General features: G+C 43.7%; 1 protein-coding gene and 1 long non-coding RNA gene across 7 annotated transcripts in view; one reads left to right on the forward strand and one right to left on the reverse strand.

Annotated features, from left to right (window-relative positions):
* The window catches only part of LOC144686088 (uncharacterized), a 185,036-nt gene that overhangs the window by 152,733 nt on the left and 14,665 nt on the right, over positions 1 to 17,638 (forward strand). The gene's annotated exons all lie outside the window — the stretch shown is intronic.
* Positions 1 to 17,638, reverse strand: part of pdzd2 (PDZ domain containing 2) — a 631,303-nt gene that overhangs the window by 126,098 nt on the left and 487,567 nt on the right. For all 6 annotated transcript variants that reach the window (XM_078551140.1, XM_078551149.1, XM_078551169.1 and 3 more), the window contains 4 exons: positions 9,664 to 9,775; positions 4,871 to 5,019; positions 3,057 to 3,176; positions 177 to 291 (listed from right to left, as the gene is read on the reverse strand). In XM_078551140.1, coding sequence (XP_078407266.1) covers positions 177 to 291; positions 3,057 to 3,176; positions 4,871 to 5,019; positions 9,664 to 9,775 — 496 coding nt within the window. The remainder of the gene's footprint in view (positions 1 to 176; positions 292 to 3,056; positions 3,177 to 4,870; positions 5,020 to 9,663; positions 9,776 to 17,638) is intronic.

Consider the following 17,638-nt stretch of genomic DNA (forward strand, 5'->3'; position numbering starts at 1 on the left):
GTAAATGGAATCTGAAACTCTGGATCGAACCCACGAATGGCAAGGTCAATTAAACTTTGGCAATTGCTTGTACTTTGCTGAAATTTAAAATAATCAATGACAATCGGTCCTTGTAAAATTGCATTGCTCTAATCCAATAAATTAATCAGTGAGGCTCAAAGAATCAAATTTCAGACCTTCCTTCAGTCTCCCATCGGCAGCAGCTGCTCCATTTGGAAAAATAGTTTTGACAAATATTCCCATTCGCCCTCGGGCAGAATCCTGGCCACCAACTATGCTGAAACCAAGTCCCTGGAAAATACAGTTAAAATGAAATAATTAATCTTGCCACAATCTCAACACTTATTCTGATTAACTTTTGAAGTTCTCTCAGAAACTCTTCAGCAGTTCCTTTCTTCTGCCCAGGTAGAATACACCCAGGGAGGCAGCATTTCCAATTAACAAAGTTTTTAAAAGAAATTTTTGAGAAACTAAAACGGAAGGTCAAAACTCGTGAAAAGATTAGGAGTAGAAAGGAGAAATCACAAAGTTTCTAAAATGTTGAAGATATCCCCTCTCACTGGAAACACGGCCAACTGTCAATCTTAAAGATTAAACTACACATATTTCAAAAATGAAATGCTGCAAATATACACACAGCTTAACTAATATTTCTGGTGGAACTCTGCTTCAGAATGCTGTTTTTCTCTTTCAGGTGCTGACTTCTTAGACCATAAGACCATAAGACATAGGAGCAGAAATTAGGCCATTCGGCCCATCGAGTCTGCTCCGCCATTCAATCATGGCTGATAAGTTTCTCAACCCCATTCTTCCAGCACATTTAGTTTTTATTTTGGATTCCCAGGATTTCCTTTCATCTCTACCATATGTAACACACTGTATTTAATGGGGATGTTTTTACTGAACCTCTCCTGTTGCTAAAAAGTCATGTGCTCTTACGCTGATATATATTGCCAGAGCAACACCAGGGGAAAGAAATCGAAACTTTGCTGTAGCATTATCTGTACCAGTATTATCAGGTCACTGTTTTCAAATTGTCGTGGTTTGAGAATTTACATCCACTACCAGTCAGCTAGCTCAGTGGCACAACTGTAATCTGGGAAGAGTATTTTTATCTATCTCACAGCCACCAGACAAATTATTACAGCTTATGACTCAATTCTTTAAAACTGACGAGAAACTTGGATGATGTGAATGTAGGTGGGTAATTTAAGCTGGCACGGGGTTTTGAGAAGTCAAGAATACACCATACAAAATTAGCAAGACTAGAGGAAATGCTTTGTACCACAGAGTGGTGGATTCACAGAGTGGAGGTCTAGCTGATTGTTAATGATGTTTTCAATTAATTTCTTCAGAAATCAGAAATATTTCCAGCTCTTCAGTGGTAGACTGAAGGTTATAAACCTACATTCATATCACCCAAGTTTCTCATTAGTTTTAAAGAATTGAGTCATAAACTGTATTAATTTGCCTGGTGGCTGTGAGATAGATAAAATTGCTCTTCCCAGATTACAGTTGTGCCACTGACTGGTAGTGGATGTAAATTCTCAAACCAAGAAAATTTGCAAACATTGACCTGATATTACTGGTACAGATAATGCTACAGCAAAGTTTCAAATTCTTTCCCCTGGTGTTGCTCTGGCAATATATATCAGCATAAGAGCACATGAATTTTTAGCAACAGGCGAGGTTCAGATGAAGAAATCATGGTCAGATGTGCAGTAGCAGATCAATCCTTCATTATACACCCTGCCCAACTTAACATTCCATTGACATCAATGGAGGATAGTGGGCATCCAATCTGTTACTGTCATTTTTTCGTCCCCTCTGGGGCTGAAAGTTCTGCCCGTGATTTTCTTATCTGTATCTATCCTTATACCCAATCCAGTACTATTCCAGTACAAATGGAATACTTTGTTCATGCACTGCTTAGTTACTTAAGGAATGCATCCAGTGAGAGTTATAGTTATTGGTTGTAAAGCTGAATTCTGGAGGCTACCTTTTAGGAACTAAGAGTAACTTCAGAGATTTTTTTATCCACCTAGTGACTGCAGTCTTTTATAGTCCTGCAACCTCCCATCTCCCTACTTTTCTGTAGGTTTAATTTTGGTGTCCTTAGTACTTTAGGTGCATGAATCTACATTACAACTTATACACAGTAGGGAACAGACTTGGTGGGCTGAATGGCTTTCTGCTATTCCTTAATTTCTTATAGAATCAATATTATGTGAAGAGTTTATTTACTCTCCAAATTTTTCATCTGTCTCTTGGGGATCACCTTGATATACTGGAAGCCTAAATTAAGGTTTCTTACATGAAAAACCATTGATGGTTTAGTGAGATATGCATATGAGAAAATGTCCACATTCAATCATTGATCTATGTTGAATTAGCTGATCTTAGTTGGGTTAGCACCATGGACCACAAGTTGTCTCAGTTTCCTGGGGCTAGATTAAATTAATTTACTCTGCTTGCGCAGGCATTGGCATTAGGCACAGCCCAATAAGGCAGAACATACAGCACATCAACTGGGATGGCCGGATTGTCTTATGAGGAAAGATTGAGGAAACTTGGCTTGTGTTCTCTAGAGTTTCAAAGAATGAGAGGTGATCTCATTGAAACTTACAAAACTCTTATGAGGCGTGACAGGGTGGATGTAGATAGGATGTTTCCCCTGGCTGGTGAGTCTAGAACCAGGGGACGCAGTCTCAGAATAAGGGGCAGGCCATTTAAGACTGAGATGAGGAGGAATTTCTCCGCTCAGAGGGGGGTGAATCTTAGCAATTCTCTACCCCAGAGGGCTGTGGAAGCTCAATCATTGAGCATGTTCAAGACAGAAATCAATAGATTTCTGAACACTAATGATATCAAGAGATATGGGGATAGTGGGGAAAAATGGCATAGAGAGGTTAATGATCAGCCATGGTCTGTTTGAATGGCAGAGCAGACTTGACAGGTCGAATGGCCTACTCCTGCTCCTATGTTCCTACGCTCCTAAACTATACAGGAGAAAAATGAGAGAAGTCCAAGTAGCCCTTAACGGAGTAGACGCTTACCTTTCCTTGTCCTTTCATTAAAACAATGTTAGAGATGATTGAAGGCTGGGCTAGTCGCCATGGTGATTCCACTTGAACTGTGCTTAAGGAACGCGCTGACTTTTTAACTATTTGATACTCCTGAAAATGATGTATAAAGAACAAGAAGGTATGTTGTGGACATAATATCTCACTCAACAGTTTACAAATCATCCTATAACTGAGATTTCTGGAGGGCTAGTAACTCACTTTATCAAGATGCAGTGCACACTATGGGCTGAATAATACGGGGTATGGGGAGTGGACGGCTTGCCACCCCACCAACAACCCCCGCCGCAGGCAAAGTTGGCGTGCAGCTGACATGCTCCACACTGACCCGCCCCGCAGCTAAATGAGGGCCAAGTGCGATTTCCACCCCTCACTGGGGAGGAAGACCCGTCCTCTGGAGCTGCCAGCCAATCTGACTGGTCGGCAACTCCATCAGTCCCAGCAGCGCCAAGAGTGCATCAGTGGCAGCTGCCAGGGCTGCAGGGGAAGAAGGAAGAAGGCCCATGGATCCATGGAGAGTAGGTAAGTCTGAGAGGGTTTGGGTAAGTCAGGGAGTAGGGCAGGGTTGGGGGGAGGGTTGGGTTTAAGGCTGCTTATGGGTAGGAAGGAAGGGGAGGTTCACTCATAGGGGGGCCACTCCTCCGATCGGCAAAAGGCAGCCCCTAAGAGCAAACACCCCCACTTCCTTCCTGCCCTATTAAAAAAATCTGGCTGCCCACTCATGCCTACGCAAAACATTTTATGGCGTGGGCAGCATATTATCAGGGTCAACTGGCTTGATAACAAGCCTAACTGACCCTTGATTACTTATTTGAATATGGTGGGCGGGCTGTCGATTTTGGCGCCTGCCCAACCCCTGTATTTATGGGGGTGAGCTCTGGGGTGGGCAGGAGGGCGGGGGTGGTTGGGCACCCGCCCTATTTTACATGCCCCCTGCACAAATCACACCCATCAGGGGCACGTAAAATACAACCACATATTAGAGTGTTGGACTCCCAACTGCAGAATGACCTGGAAGGATAAATTTTACACAGAAGTGCTTCTGGCATGGTCCTACATGCAATGGGAGCATAGATCAGTAGTTTTTGCATTGAGATCAGCATGTTCCATATGATTTTCTATCCATTAAAATTAACCATTGGAAAATCATACCGGTCTCCAGAATGGAATTCTCAATATGTAGCCATGAACCATAAAATTAACCCTTAAGTCAGCCTTAAAGGATAAGTTTGCCAATCTCAGCTGAGTCTTTAAGGAAAGAAACAGCAAGAGTGTGTTCACTCTGAAACTAAACAAGTATGATCCCAAGACTGAGAGCCTGACTACCCCAATCAGACGAGGCCAAAACTTTGGTTGTGGGTTTGAATATAAAAAGGAGGGAATGAAAATAGAAGTGGATAAAATTATGGTCTCATCCTCCAGAAGGACAGAAGTTATTCACACTGAAAATTGCATTGCAAACCGAACCATTCGCCTCAAAAGATATACTGTTGGCAGAATGGAGTATCTCAGGAAAGCTTCTCCGAACGAACCCTCCCCTGCTATCCTCAAAGGTTCCTAAATAATGATGACAAAGGCATCAAAGCAAGTTACCTTTACTGCTAAGCAAATATTTGGTGATGTTCTGTGAATTAATGAGTAATTTGCTATTCTGACCAAGTTACCGCTCATGCATTCAAATTCAGAAGGTCTGGAGAAAAACCATTTGGTAAAATTGTTACCATCTTAGCTGTAGCATACCTGATGGCTCAGCTAGATATAGAAAAGAGCTGGGCACACACACACACCTGTCTGATACCAACTGCATCCAGCTGTTGGGGAAGGGAATGTTTGCGGCCTCCTCGTGCTGGCTTTTCTGCCATGTCACAACTTGCTTCACCATTTTCCACAATTAGCTCATCATCTTCACCAACAGATTCCAAGCGGCTCCCTCCGCCTGTCAAAGGAAGCAGAAGTGGGAATCAGAGGGGAAATTGTACACGTTTTCACTGGGAAGTTTGCTCATTAAGAGTATATGTCGGGCATTTGGGTTTGACCCCTACAATTTGTCGGCCATTCATTTATGCAGTTCCATGCCTGAATTCATACAATGCATTCCTGACAAGAAAGGTTATATGTCGGGGCAGGTGCAATAATGCAGTTAAAACATTGCTGCTTCACAGTTTACAATTTCAGGCAATGTCAGCCCAACTCTGCTAGTCTGTGAGGGATCTCTTAACTTTCAAAGAACAACTTTAGACCAGACAACCAACCTGCAATCCAGAATAATTCCAACTAGGAAAAATTCCAACATTCAGGAATGGATCCAACAATAAACCAAATATGAATACTGTTCAGCACTTGTTCTCAAAGCAGATGCTGACAAAACAGAACAAGTGACTCAATTTACACATTTCTTAAATAGGCTTTTCTTTACTGTTAATAAATATTACACATTAGGAAATGATGAATTTATACAAGCCAATCTGTTGTGACATTGTATCACATGATGAAGTTTCAGATAAATTAACTCAGTTTTAATTCAGATTTCTTCCACTGTATGCCCTGGGAAAATTCTTTTTTTATTCATTCATGGGATTTGGGCGTCATTGCCTAGGCCAGCATTTATTGCCCATCCCTAGTTGCCCTTGAGAAGGTGGTGGTAAGCTGCCTTCTTGAACCGCTGCAGTCCATGTGGTGTAGGTACACCCACAGTGCTGTTAGGGAAGGGGTTCCAGGATTTTGACCCAGCGACAGTGAAGGAACGGTGATATATTTCCAAGTCAGGATGGTGAGTGACTTGGAGGGAAACTTCCAGGTGGTGGTGTTCCCATCCATCTGCAGCCCTTGTCCTTCTAGATGGTAGTGGTCGTGTATTTGAAAGGTGCTGTCTAAGGAACCTTGGTGATTCTTGCTGTGCATTTTGTAGATGGTACACACAGCTGCCACTGTTTGTCGGTTGTGGAGGGAGTGAAAGTTTGTGGATGGGGTGCCAATCAAGTGGGCTGCTTTGTCCTGGATGGTGTGAGCTTCTTGAGTGTTGTTGCAGATACAATCACCAGAACAGAATGACATGTGAACCAGGGTGTCATGGGCTGAGGTGAGAATTATTATAATTATCATACTCTTCTAGTCTGTAGCTGAATTTGAAATAAGCATTAGGATTTCCTCCATTAGACATCTCTAAAGCTCGTGCCAAGCAAAATGTTAGCCTGTACATATATTTCAATGCCAGTTCTTAGCCAGGAAATTAATCCTCAGTCACTTGTATAGAGGAAGATTTTTAAAATTATCCATTCATGGAATGTGGGCTTCCCTAATTTCCCTTGAGAAGGTGGTGGTGAGCTGCCTTCATGAACCGCTGCAGTCCATGTGGTGTAGGTACACCCACAGTGCTGTTAGGGAGGGAGTTCCAGGATTTTGACCCAGCAACAGTGAAGGAACGGCGATATATTTCCAAGTCTGGATGGTGAGTGGCTTGGAGGGGAACTTCCAGGTGGTGGTAATATCATGTGTTTGAGGCAACTTTCTTTTATAAAATTGCATGAACACACATTGGAATAGACATTTTTTAGCATTCGGTTACATGTACAATTTGAGGTATACTAGAAGAGGTCATAACTCTATTTTTTCCCAATTTTCTCTTTTCCCCTGCCCTAAAAAAGACCCTGTGTGGAGTACAGTTCCGTGCTGGGTGCTTTCTTGTACTTTAACTAAAATGTTAGCCTTGACACTGAGTGTTGCAAGGCTATTTGACAGTGGAGGGCATCAACAGAATCTGAGCCTATCTTCAACTGATGTCCTCAAACCAGCATTAGCATAAGTAACAGTGCATTGGCAAGTCTAAACTCAGGCTGATTTTACCAAATTCAACACAAATGCCTTAGGATTTGGCTAATATAAAGAAAAAACTTTCATTATACAACATCTTTCAGAGATATTCAGGTTACGATGAGAAGGAAAAGAGAGGCTTTTAGCAGGTACAAGGGAAGCAAATCAGTGGAGGCATTAATGGAGTACGGAAAGTGCAGGGAGGAGTTTAAGAAAGCAATTAGGAGAGCAAAGAGAGGATATGAGAAAGCCCTGGCTGGTAAAAGTAGGGAAAATCCCAAGATATTCTATAAGTATATCAATGGGAAGAGGATAACCAGGGAAAGAGTAGGGCCCATAAGGGACCAAGGGGGCAATCTATGGGTGGAGCCAGAGGACATCGCTAGAGTGTTGAATGAATACTTCACATCCATCTTCACCCAAGAGAATGAGGATTACTCGGGGAGAGAGACTGCGAGGTTCTTAAGCAAATTGATATAGGGAGTGACAAGGTATTGGAGGTGTTGGCAGGCTTAAAAATGGACAAATCTCCAGGTCCGGATGATTTGTGTCCCAGACTGCTGAGGGAGGCAAGGGAGGAGATCGCAGTGGCCCTGACCCAAATTTTTAATTCTTCTCTGGCCACGGGGGAGGTGCCAGAGGACTGGAGAACAGCTAATGTGGTTCCGCTATTTAAGAAGGGTTGTAGAGATAAGCCAGGGTGCTACAGACCAGTGAGTCTCATGTCAGTGGTAGAGAAACTATTGGAGAAAATTCTGAAGGAGAGAATCTAACTCCACTTGGAAAGGCAAGGTTTGATCAGAGATAGTCAGCATGGCTTTGTCAGAGGGAGGTCATGCCTAACAAATTTGATTGAATTTTTTGAGGAGGTGACCAGGTGTGTAGATGAGTGTAGTGCAGTTGATGTAGTCTATATGGATTTCAGCAAAGCCTTTGACAAGTTCCCATATGGGAGACTTATAAAGAAGGCAAATGCACATGGGATGAGGGTAATTTGATAAGGTGGATTCAAAATTGGCTTAGTTGTAGGAGACAGAGGGTGATGACAGGAGGATGCTTTAGTGACTGGAAGCCAGTGTCCAGTGGCGTACCACAGGGATTTGTGCTGGGTCCCCTATTATTTATATAAACGACATTGATGACTATGTGGGGGGTAGGATTAGTAAGTTTGCAGATGACACAAAGATGGGCTGGGTGGTTAATAGTGAGGTTGAGTGTCTTGGGCTACAGGAAGATATAGACGGGATGGTCAAATGGACAGATAAGTGGCAGATGGAATTTAACCCTGAAAAGGTGTGAGGTGATACACTTTGGAAGGAGTAACTTGACAAGGAAGTATTCAATGAACGGCATGACACTAGGAAGTTCTGAAGAACAAAGGGACCTTGGCGTGTGTGTCCATAGATTTCTGAAGGCTGAGGGGCATGTTAGTGGGGTGGTAAGAAAGACATATGGGACACTTGCCTTTATCAATCGAGGCATAGATTACAAAAGTAGGGAGGTCATGTTGGAGTTGTATAGAACCTTGGTGAGGCCACAGCTGGAGTACTGTGTGCAGTTCTGGTCGCCACATTATAGGAAGGATGTGATTGCACTGGAGGGGGTGCAGAGGAGATTCACCAGGATGTTGCTTGGGATGAAGAGAGTTATGAAGAGAGGTTGGATAGACTTGGGTTGTTTTCATTGGAGCAGAGAAGACTGAGGGGCGACCTGATCGAGGTGCGCAAGATTATGAGGGGCATGGGCAAGGTGGATAGGGAGCAGCTGTTCCCCTTAGTTGAAGGGTCAGTCACGAGGGGACATAAGTTTAAGGTGAGGTTTTGGGGGGATGTGAGGAAAACCTTTTTACCCAGAGGGTGGTGACGGTCTGGAATGCGCTGCCTGGGAGGGTGGTGGAGGCGGGTTGCCTCACATCCTTTAAGAAGTACCTGGATGAGCACTTGGCATGTCATAACATTCAAGGCTATGGGCCAAGTGCTGGTAAATGGGATTAGGTAGGTAGGTCAGGTGTTTCTCACGTGTCGGTGCAGACTCGATGGGCCGAAGGGCCTCTTCTGCACTGTGTGATTCTGTGATCTTTCATGACCTCAGGACATCCCAGAGCATTTATTGCCAAAGAAGTATTTTTGAAACAAAAACAGAAAATGCTGGAAAAACTCAGCAGGTCTGAAAGCATCTGTGGAGCGAGAAACAGAGTTGACGTTTCTAGTCCATATGACCCTCAAATCAACAATATCATAGTTTGCTATAATATATCAAAAAAAGTAGGTAAAATTTTTCTTCTTTCCTTCAGATTTAATTTCCTCAGAATCGAGTCACTTAAGGATAAATCACATGCTGTGTGAATTTATGTCCACACTGATGAGCGCAGGAAAGAAAATCTGACTGGGAGAGCACACACCAGAACAGAACCCAGTTGATTTTTTTTTTCCACTGAAATTAATGTAAGTAAAATCAAGTAGGGTCTGCAGGAGGGAATGCAAAACTCCACACCAGACTTTCCTTTCAATTCTCTGGCTAGACAATGCAGCATCCAGGCGGCAATGGCAAGAATCAAATCCACTACCTCAGAAACCTCAGATGGTTCCAAACGAACATTTTATTTCTACGGAAACCAGTTTGGCTTTTGATTTGCTTTGTGCTCTTCTATGTTTCTCTGATATTTTGTTTGAAATGTGTCTTCTTTTTGGAAAACCATTGAGGAATATATGGACTAAAAGAAAAACATGGTTAGCAGGATTTTGACAACAGCATTAATTATACTGCCTACCTTGGGACCTGCTCCTGAATTTCATTACACTACTGCCTGGTGTTGGACTTCGACAACAGTGCTGAGGTGCTTCCACACGGTCACGGTCATCGCTCTTCTCAGTTTCTGAAACCTGCAACACAAGGTCAAACAATACAAAAGTAATTAGAAGTAAAAGAAAGAAACACTTGGTTTTATGTAGCGGCCTTCACGACCTCAGGAAATCCCAAAACATTTCACAATGAAGTGCTTTTGAAGTGCAGCCACTGTTGTAATGTAGAAAGTACGCTAGCCCATTTGCGCTCAGCATGCTCCCATAAAGAATAATGCAGTAATGGACCAGATAACCTGTTTTTGTAATGTTGATTGAGGGATAAATATTGGTCGGGACACCAGGGAGAACTCCCTAGCTCTTTGAAAACTTTTATGTCCATGTGAGAGGGAAGATGGTGCATCAGTTCAATGTCTGATCTGAATAACAACACCTCCAATATTGCAGCACTCCCGCTGTACTGCACTGGGATGTTAGCCTTGATTTTTGGATTCAAGTACCTAAAGAGGGACTTGAACCCACAACCTTCTGACTCAGAGGCAAGAGTGCAACCAACTGAGTGATAGTTGGCACATAATGGCTGCTGATCTTGAACATAATCATGCTTCTCAACCTTCCTCCCTCGTACCATCTATAATTAAAATAAAAACTTTTAGAAAAATTAACTGCTAAAAATAGATCCTTATTGATATCCAGTGTTAATAAAAAATACTTCACACATTTTGAAGTTTGTGATTGGACTAAGCATCCTCTTTCCAGATGGATCATCCTACATAATGATGTCATGAGTCAAGACATTGCATAGATACACCCAATAATCCTGAAAGGAACAATCGATCAATTGTAATGTCCTTTTGATGGTAAATTTAAATGGCGAGACACCTATTTTATAGGAATGAAGAATATTTTTATTGGTAAATTGGCTGTAATAGGGCTGTAATGGAAAACGTTAGAAACCACAATGGTCATGGCATTTTATAATGATTTACTAATGCAGTGTTTATATTTCAACTTGAAGCCAAACCACAGGAACACTTCTATTACAGGAGCTATTTTCTGACATATTTATTGAGTTTATAATATTTTACTTTGACCAGTTTACTTTATATCTGTAAACATCACTATATTCATAGTAATGAGGAGGCAGTCGTGTAGTGGTATTGTCGCTGGACTAGTAATCCAGAGACCCAGGGTAATGCTCTGGGTTTAAATCCCACCACAGCAGATGCTGAAATTTGAATTCAATAAAAATCTGGAATAAAAAGTCTAATGATGACCATGAAAAACCCATTTGCTGTCATTACCTGGTCTGGCCTACATATGACTTAGACCCACAGCAATGTGGTGGACTCTTAAACACCCTCTGAAATGGCTTAGCAAGACACTCAATTGTATCAAACCATGAAAAAGTCTCAAAGGAATGAAACCAGATGGATCACCTGGCAACGACCTAGGCACTGGAAACGACAATGGCAAACTCAGTCCTGTCGACCCTCCAAAGTCCTTCCTAACATCTGGGGGCTTGTGCCAAAATTGGGAAAGCTGTCTCGCAGAATGGTCAAGCAACAGCCTGACATAGTCATACTCACGGAATCATACCTTACAGACAATGTCCCAGACACCATCCCTGGGTATGTCCTGTCCCACAGGCAGGACAGACCCAGCAGAGCTGGTGGCACAGTGGTATACAGTCGGGAGGGAGTTGCCCTGGGAGTCAACAACATCGACTCCGGAACCCATGAAGTCTCCCCCCCGTACTGCCCACCCACAACTGATAAATCAGTACTCCTCCATGGACACCACTTTCAGGAAGCACTGAGGGTGGCAAGGTACTCTGGGTGGGAGACTTCAATGTCCATCACCAAGAGTGGCTCGATAGCACCACTACTGACCAAGCTGGTCAGGTCCTAAAGGACATAGCTGCTAGACTGGGTCTGCGGCAGGTGGTGAGGGAACCAACAAGAGGGAAAAGCACACTTAACTCCATTCTCAACAACCTGCCTGCCGCAGATGCATCTGTCCATGACAGTATCTGTAGGAGTGACCACTGTACAGTCATTGTGGAGACAAAGTCCTGCCTTCACATTGAGAATACCCTCCAGCGTGTTGTTTGGCACTACCACTGTGCTAAATGGGATAGATTTCAAACAGATCTAGCAACTCAAGACTGGGCAACCGTGAGCTATCGACAGCAGCAGAATTGTACTCGACCACAATCTGTAACCTCATGGCTCAGCATATCCCCCACTCTACCATTACCATCAAGCCAGGGGATCAACCCTACTTCAATGAAGAGTGCAAGAGGGTATGCCAGGAGCAGCATCAGGCATACCTAAAAAAGCGGTGTCAGCCTGGTGAAGCTATAACACAGGACTACTTGAGTGCCAAATAGCATAAGCAACAAGTGATAGACAGAGCTAAGCGATCCCACAACCAACAGATCAAATCTAAGCTCTGCAGTCCTGCCACACCCAGTCGTGAATGGTGGTGGACAATTAAACAACTCACTGGAGGAGGACGCTCCGCAAATATCCCCATCCTCAATGATGGGGGAGCCCAGCACATCAGTGAAAAAGATAAGGCTGAAGCATTCGCAGCAATCTTCAGCCAGAAATGCCGAGTGGATGATCCATCTCGGCCTCCTCCGGAGGTCCCCAGCATCACAGATGCCAGCCTTCAGCCAATTTAATTCACTCCATCTGATATCAAGAAACAGCTCAAGACACTGGATGCTGCAAAGGCTATGGGCCCTGACAATATTCCGGCAATAATACCGAAGACTTGTGCTCCAGAACTTGCTATGCCCCTAGCCAAGCTGTTCCAGTACAGCTACAACACTGGAATCTACCTGGCAATGTGGAAAATTGCCCAGGTATGTCCTGTGCACAAAAAGCAGGACAAATCCAACCTGGCCAATTACTGTCCCATCAGCCCACTCTCGATCATCAGTAAAGCGATGGAAGGGGTCATCAACAGTGCTATCAAGCGGCACTTGCTTAGCAATAACCTGCTCACTGATGTTCAGTTTGGGTTCGGACAGGGCCACTCAGCTCCTGACCTCATTACAGCTTCGGTTCAAACATGGGCAAAAGAGCTGAACTCCAGAGATGAGGCAAGTTGACTGACTTAACATCAAGACCGCATTTGGCCGAATGTGGCATCAAGGAGCCCTAGCAAAACTGGAGTCAATGGGAATCAGGGGGGAAACTCTTTGCTGGTTCTAGTCATGCCTAGCACAAAGGAAGATGGCTGTGGTTGTTGGACATCAGTTATCTCAGCTCAAGGGCATCACTACAAGTGTTCCTCAGGGTGGCGTCCTCGGCCCAGCCATCTTCAGCTGCTTCAGCAATGACCTTCCTTCCATCATAAAGTCAGAAGTGGGGATGTTCGCTGATGATTGCACAATGCTCAGCATCATTCGCAACTCCTCAGATACTGAAGTAATCCAGGTCCAAATGCAGCAAGACCTGGACAAAACCCAGGCTTGGGTTATCATTTGCGCCACACAAGTGCTAGGCAATGACCATCTCCAACACGAGAGAATCTAACCATCGTCCCTTGATATTCAATGGCATTACCATCGCTGAGTCCCCCACTATCAACATCCTGGGGGTTACCATTGACCAGAAACTGAATTGGACTAGCCATATAAATACTGTGGCTACAATAGCAGGTAAGAGGCTAGGAATCCTGCAGCGAGTAACTTACCTCCTTACTCTCAAAAGCCTGTCCACAATCTACAAGGCACAAGTCAGGAGTGTGATGGAATACTCCCCACTTGCCTGGATGAGTGTAGCTCCAACAACACTCAAGAAACTTGAAACCATCTAGGACAAAGCAGCCCGCTTGATTGGCACCACATCCACAAAAATTCGCTCCCTCCATCACCGACGCATAGTGGCAGCAGTGTGTGCCATCTACAAGATGCACTGCAGAAACTCACCAAGGCTCCTTACACAGCACCTTCCAAACCCACAACTACTACCATCTAGAAGGACAAGGGCAACAGTATCATGGGAACACCACCATCTGGAAGTTCCCCTCCAAGCCGCTCCCCATCCTGGCTTGGAAATATATCGCCGTTCCTTCACTGTCACTGGGTGAAAATCTTGGAACTCCCTTCCTAACAGCACTGTGGATGTACCTACATCACATGGACTGTATCGGTTCAAAAAGGCAGCTCACCACCACTTACTCAAGGGCAATTAGGGATGGGCAATAAATGCTGGCCCAGCCAGTGATCCCACATCCCGTGAATGAAGAAAAATTGTCCTATATGCGATTTCAATAATTTCCTAAAGCATATTCAACAGGAAATTATGTTAGATACCCTTAATGAAATACTAGGGCCAATGCAATTTGTAGACTAGAGAATATGTCAATTTTAATAATTTCTTTATAGAAAATGAGATACAAAATGTATTTATAGAATAAAATAATATTCTGCAATTGTCATTGGGGGTGGGAAATTTGATATCGGCTCAATATTAAGCTACCAGATGCACCATGCATTTGCAACACTTTCTCATTTTAGATCATATTTCCCACTTTTACTGTCTCTTTTATGGTTACAAAATGTTTACATATGTTTTATTTATTAGCCCAACAAAATGGTTCAACATACAGAGAAGATTTCCTTCTATCTATCACAAGCCACTATCCATCAGCTGAGAAATGTAAGAAGAGGAACATGTCACAGATGAAATAGCCAATTATATTCAACTGAAAACAGCCTGTTCCTATGGTTACCATCCTTGATTAGTCTCAGCACTTCAGCATAATGATATACTCATTTTCGTGTGATAAATGAGAGAGGCAAGTTAGTTCGCAATGTACAACTTTTTGAAGAGGCCTGTATATTATTTTCATAGAAGTATTGAATTTACAATGATGAAGAGAATCACACTTTATAATGTTTCTGCATTCAAGTGGTTAAATCCAGATACAATAAATGTAAGTATTACATATTTTTAAAATGTACTCAACACTAAAAGTACTTTCATAAAGATAAATAAGTAAATTACTATTATTAACAGCAAAGGTCCAAGACAGATCGGAATAGACTCAACAGGTTGAATGGCCGACTCCTGTTCCACTGTAAATTCTTAAGGTCGCAGCTGCTACATTAGAATTGTTGCCATTGATAGCTACCTTCTGTTTCCCATTAGGCACCCAATTAGTAATCCAGTTTATCACTCCTTCCTGAATCCCATGGGTTTCTTCCTGAACCAGGACGATTCCGAGAATCATTAAGTGTCATAATCACCAACTCCGTTATTTCCTCAAAGAATTCCAGTAAATTTGCCAGTCACAATTTGCTTTTCGTAGTTTCTGCTGATTTGGATTCTATGAACTTATATTTGCATCGTGCCTTATCATATGTCTCAAAAACACTGCCAGAAAGACAGCGGGGCAAGACTACCTCAGCAGCAGCCAAAGTAATGAAGAACTCAGCTGGGTCCTCTGAGGCTTGAGCACCCATTGAGGTTACTGCCAAAAGCATCAAAAGGGTCTCACATGGCAGCAGCATCATTATACCAGCTCTACTAAGCTCCTTTTAGGACTTATCGAGTTAGTAAACCTTATACAAAAAGCACGTTGATTGGTCAGTTACGGTGATAAACAAATTCATTACAGCATTGTGTTTGAAATTAAAATTAATACCTCCTTTGCAACTTTTTGATGGGGGTTAAATGATGGGGTTTTGTGGGAGCTAGGCTGACAGGCCCCGGTGAGGAGGATGGAGGACCAATTTCAGCAGGGCTGTTGGAGGGGTGGAATATACTGGGAGGGGGATGGATTACCTTGGGGGATGGGTCCTCTGTTGGGCACAGGGTGCCACAACGGGAGGGACGCCTCTCTTAGACCACAATATATCAACAGTGGCGGGAAGAGGCTCTTTAGCGACCATTAATTGGTCACTGAAGGGGCTCAAATGACCCAAAGGCAGGTAAACAGCCTGACGTTTCCCCTGCTTCTGGTAAAATACCAGAGGAGGCGGGCAGATGGCAGGCATGGCACCATCAACATAGCAGCCAATCTTATGGCCCATCTGCCAACCCACTCTCAGGCGGGCCGTAAAATTCCACCACAGGTTTGTTGCTACAAGGGTTTCATAAGATGTTGCCAAAGCCCTTTTTAAAATTATTCAAGAGGTACTTGTCTGTTTCTGGTGGCAGCATTTCTGATTTGTCACCTCCTAGGGTGCAGATTGCCACATGGAAATATAGGCCAGAATGTTTCGCTCAGCGTGCAGGCATGTGCCTGACACGCTCGAGTGTAAAATGACGCACGATGATGTTGGGCAAGCATCCTGACATCATCATGTACTCACGTGATATTTTGGTTGGCGGGCGTGCACAGGAGTGACAATTAACAGGCCTATTAAGGCCATCAAAGTAACAATTAAATGCAATTTTTTGCTGCCCGTCCAACCTCACGAATCGGCCAGGTGGCCTTTGGATTTTTCATGAAACCTCATCCACGGACAGTGTGAGGTTTCCAACAGGAATTAAAAATAAAATTAAAATGTTGAAATGTCATTTATAACATGTCCCTGCTCAAGTGACAGATTACCATGAGGGGATATGTTTTTAACATTTTTAAATTCTTTATTTATGTTTTTAAAAATTTTCAGCTCCCTGATGCAGTTCCGTGCCTTCAGTGAGCTTTCAGAGCGTGCACCCGCATGTATGCGCAAACTTCCACACTCGCCCTCCTCCCGCCCCCACCCCCGCAGCGCTCAGCGTTGCAGCACGTGATTCATGCTGGCTGGCCAATCACGGTCGGGGCCCGATCGTGGGCAGCGGTCGATTTCATGACCGCTCCCAGGCCCGGCCCTCGAGCCCACCCAACAAGGTAAAACTCCTGCCCGTGATGTTGTGGCAATAACGGAGTCCTGGCTAAAAAAAAAGGGCAGAAATGGGTATTGAATATTCCTGGATACAAGGTGTTCAGGAAAGATAAGAAATGACATAAAGGAGGAGGGGTATCAGTATAGTTTAAGGTGAACATTACAGTGCTAGAGAGAGAGGATGCCCCAGAGGGGTCAAGGGCAGAATCTATTTGGTTAGAGCTCAGAAACAATAGAGGTACTATCACACTGCTGGGTATATTCTACAGGCCACCATTTAGTGGGCAAGATATAGAGGGACAAATTTGCAAGAGAAGTACAGAGAGGTACAAGAATTATAGAATAGTTTTAATAGGGGACCTCAATTATCCTAATATAGGCTGGGATAGTAGTAATTCTAGGGTGTGTTCATAGCATTTCCTACATCAATATGTTTCTAGTCCAACAAGGTAGGAGCCATTGCTGGATCTGGTTCTAGGTGGGTCAAGTGGATCAAATATCAGTCGGGCCACAGTCTTACGCTGATTGGGCAACGCACGTGAAATTGCGCAAAATTATGTCGAGCATGTTTCCTGACGTCATTGAGCATGCGAGCAATATTGAGGTCGGAGGGCGGGCGCAGGAGTCGGAGTTGCGCCCGCCAACAATTAAAGGACCAATTAAGGCCATTCAAAACCCTATTGTCCACGATTTTACATTGTCCTTGCAATTCCATGCTCGTTGCATGGGCAAAGTGGGCAGGTGGGCAGCCTGTTTTTAACGAAACCTCATCCAAGGGTGGGATGACATGTCGGGGGTGAAATATAATAAAAAATGATATCTGCGGATTGATGTTTTTTGAGTTCTGTCAGGTGCTTGAATGTGCTGCATAGACACAGTTTGGTGTATTTTTTTCTTGTCATTTAATCTGTACAGCTCCACAGCAGCTGTCTGCCTTCAGGGAGCTCACCAGAAGTGCCCACTTGCGCCCCCACTTTTGTCGGTGCCTGCCCTCTTCCCACCGCCCCCTCAGCAGTGCTGAGGTTTTCTCGGTGCGTGTTTCATGCCGTTAATTGGCCAGACAGCATGAAATTGCATTCGATGGCTGATCG

This window comes from Cetorhinus maximus, chromosome 1 (assembly GCF_964194155.1).
Source record: "Cetorhinus maximus chromosome 1, sCetMax3.hap1.1, whole genome shotgun sequence".
Classification (NCBI taxonomy): Eukaryota; Metazoa; Chordata; class Chondrichthyes; order Lamniformes; family Cetorhinidae; genus Cetorhinus; species Cetorhinus maximus.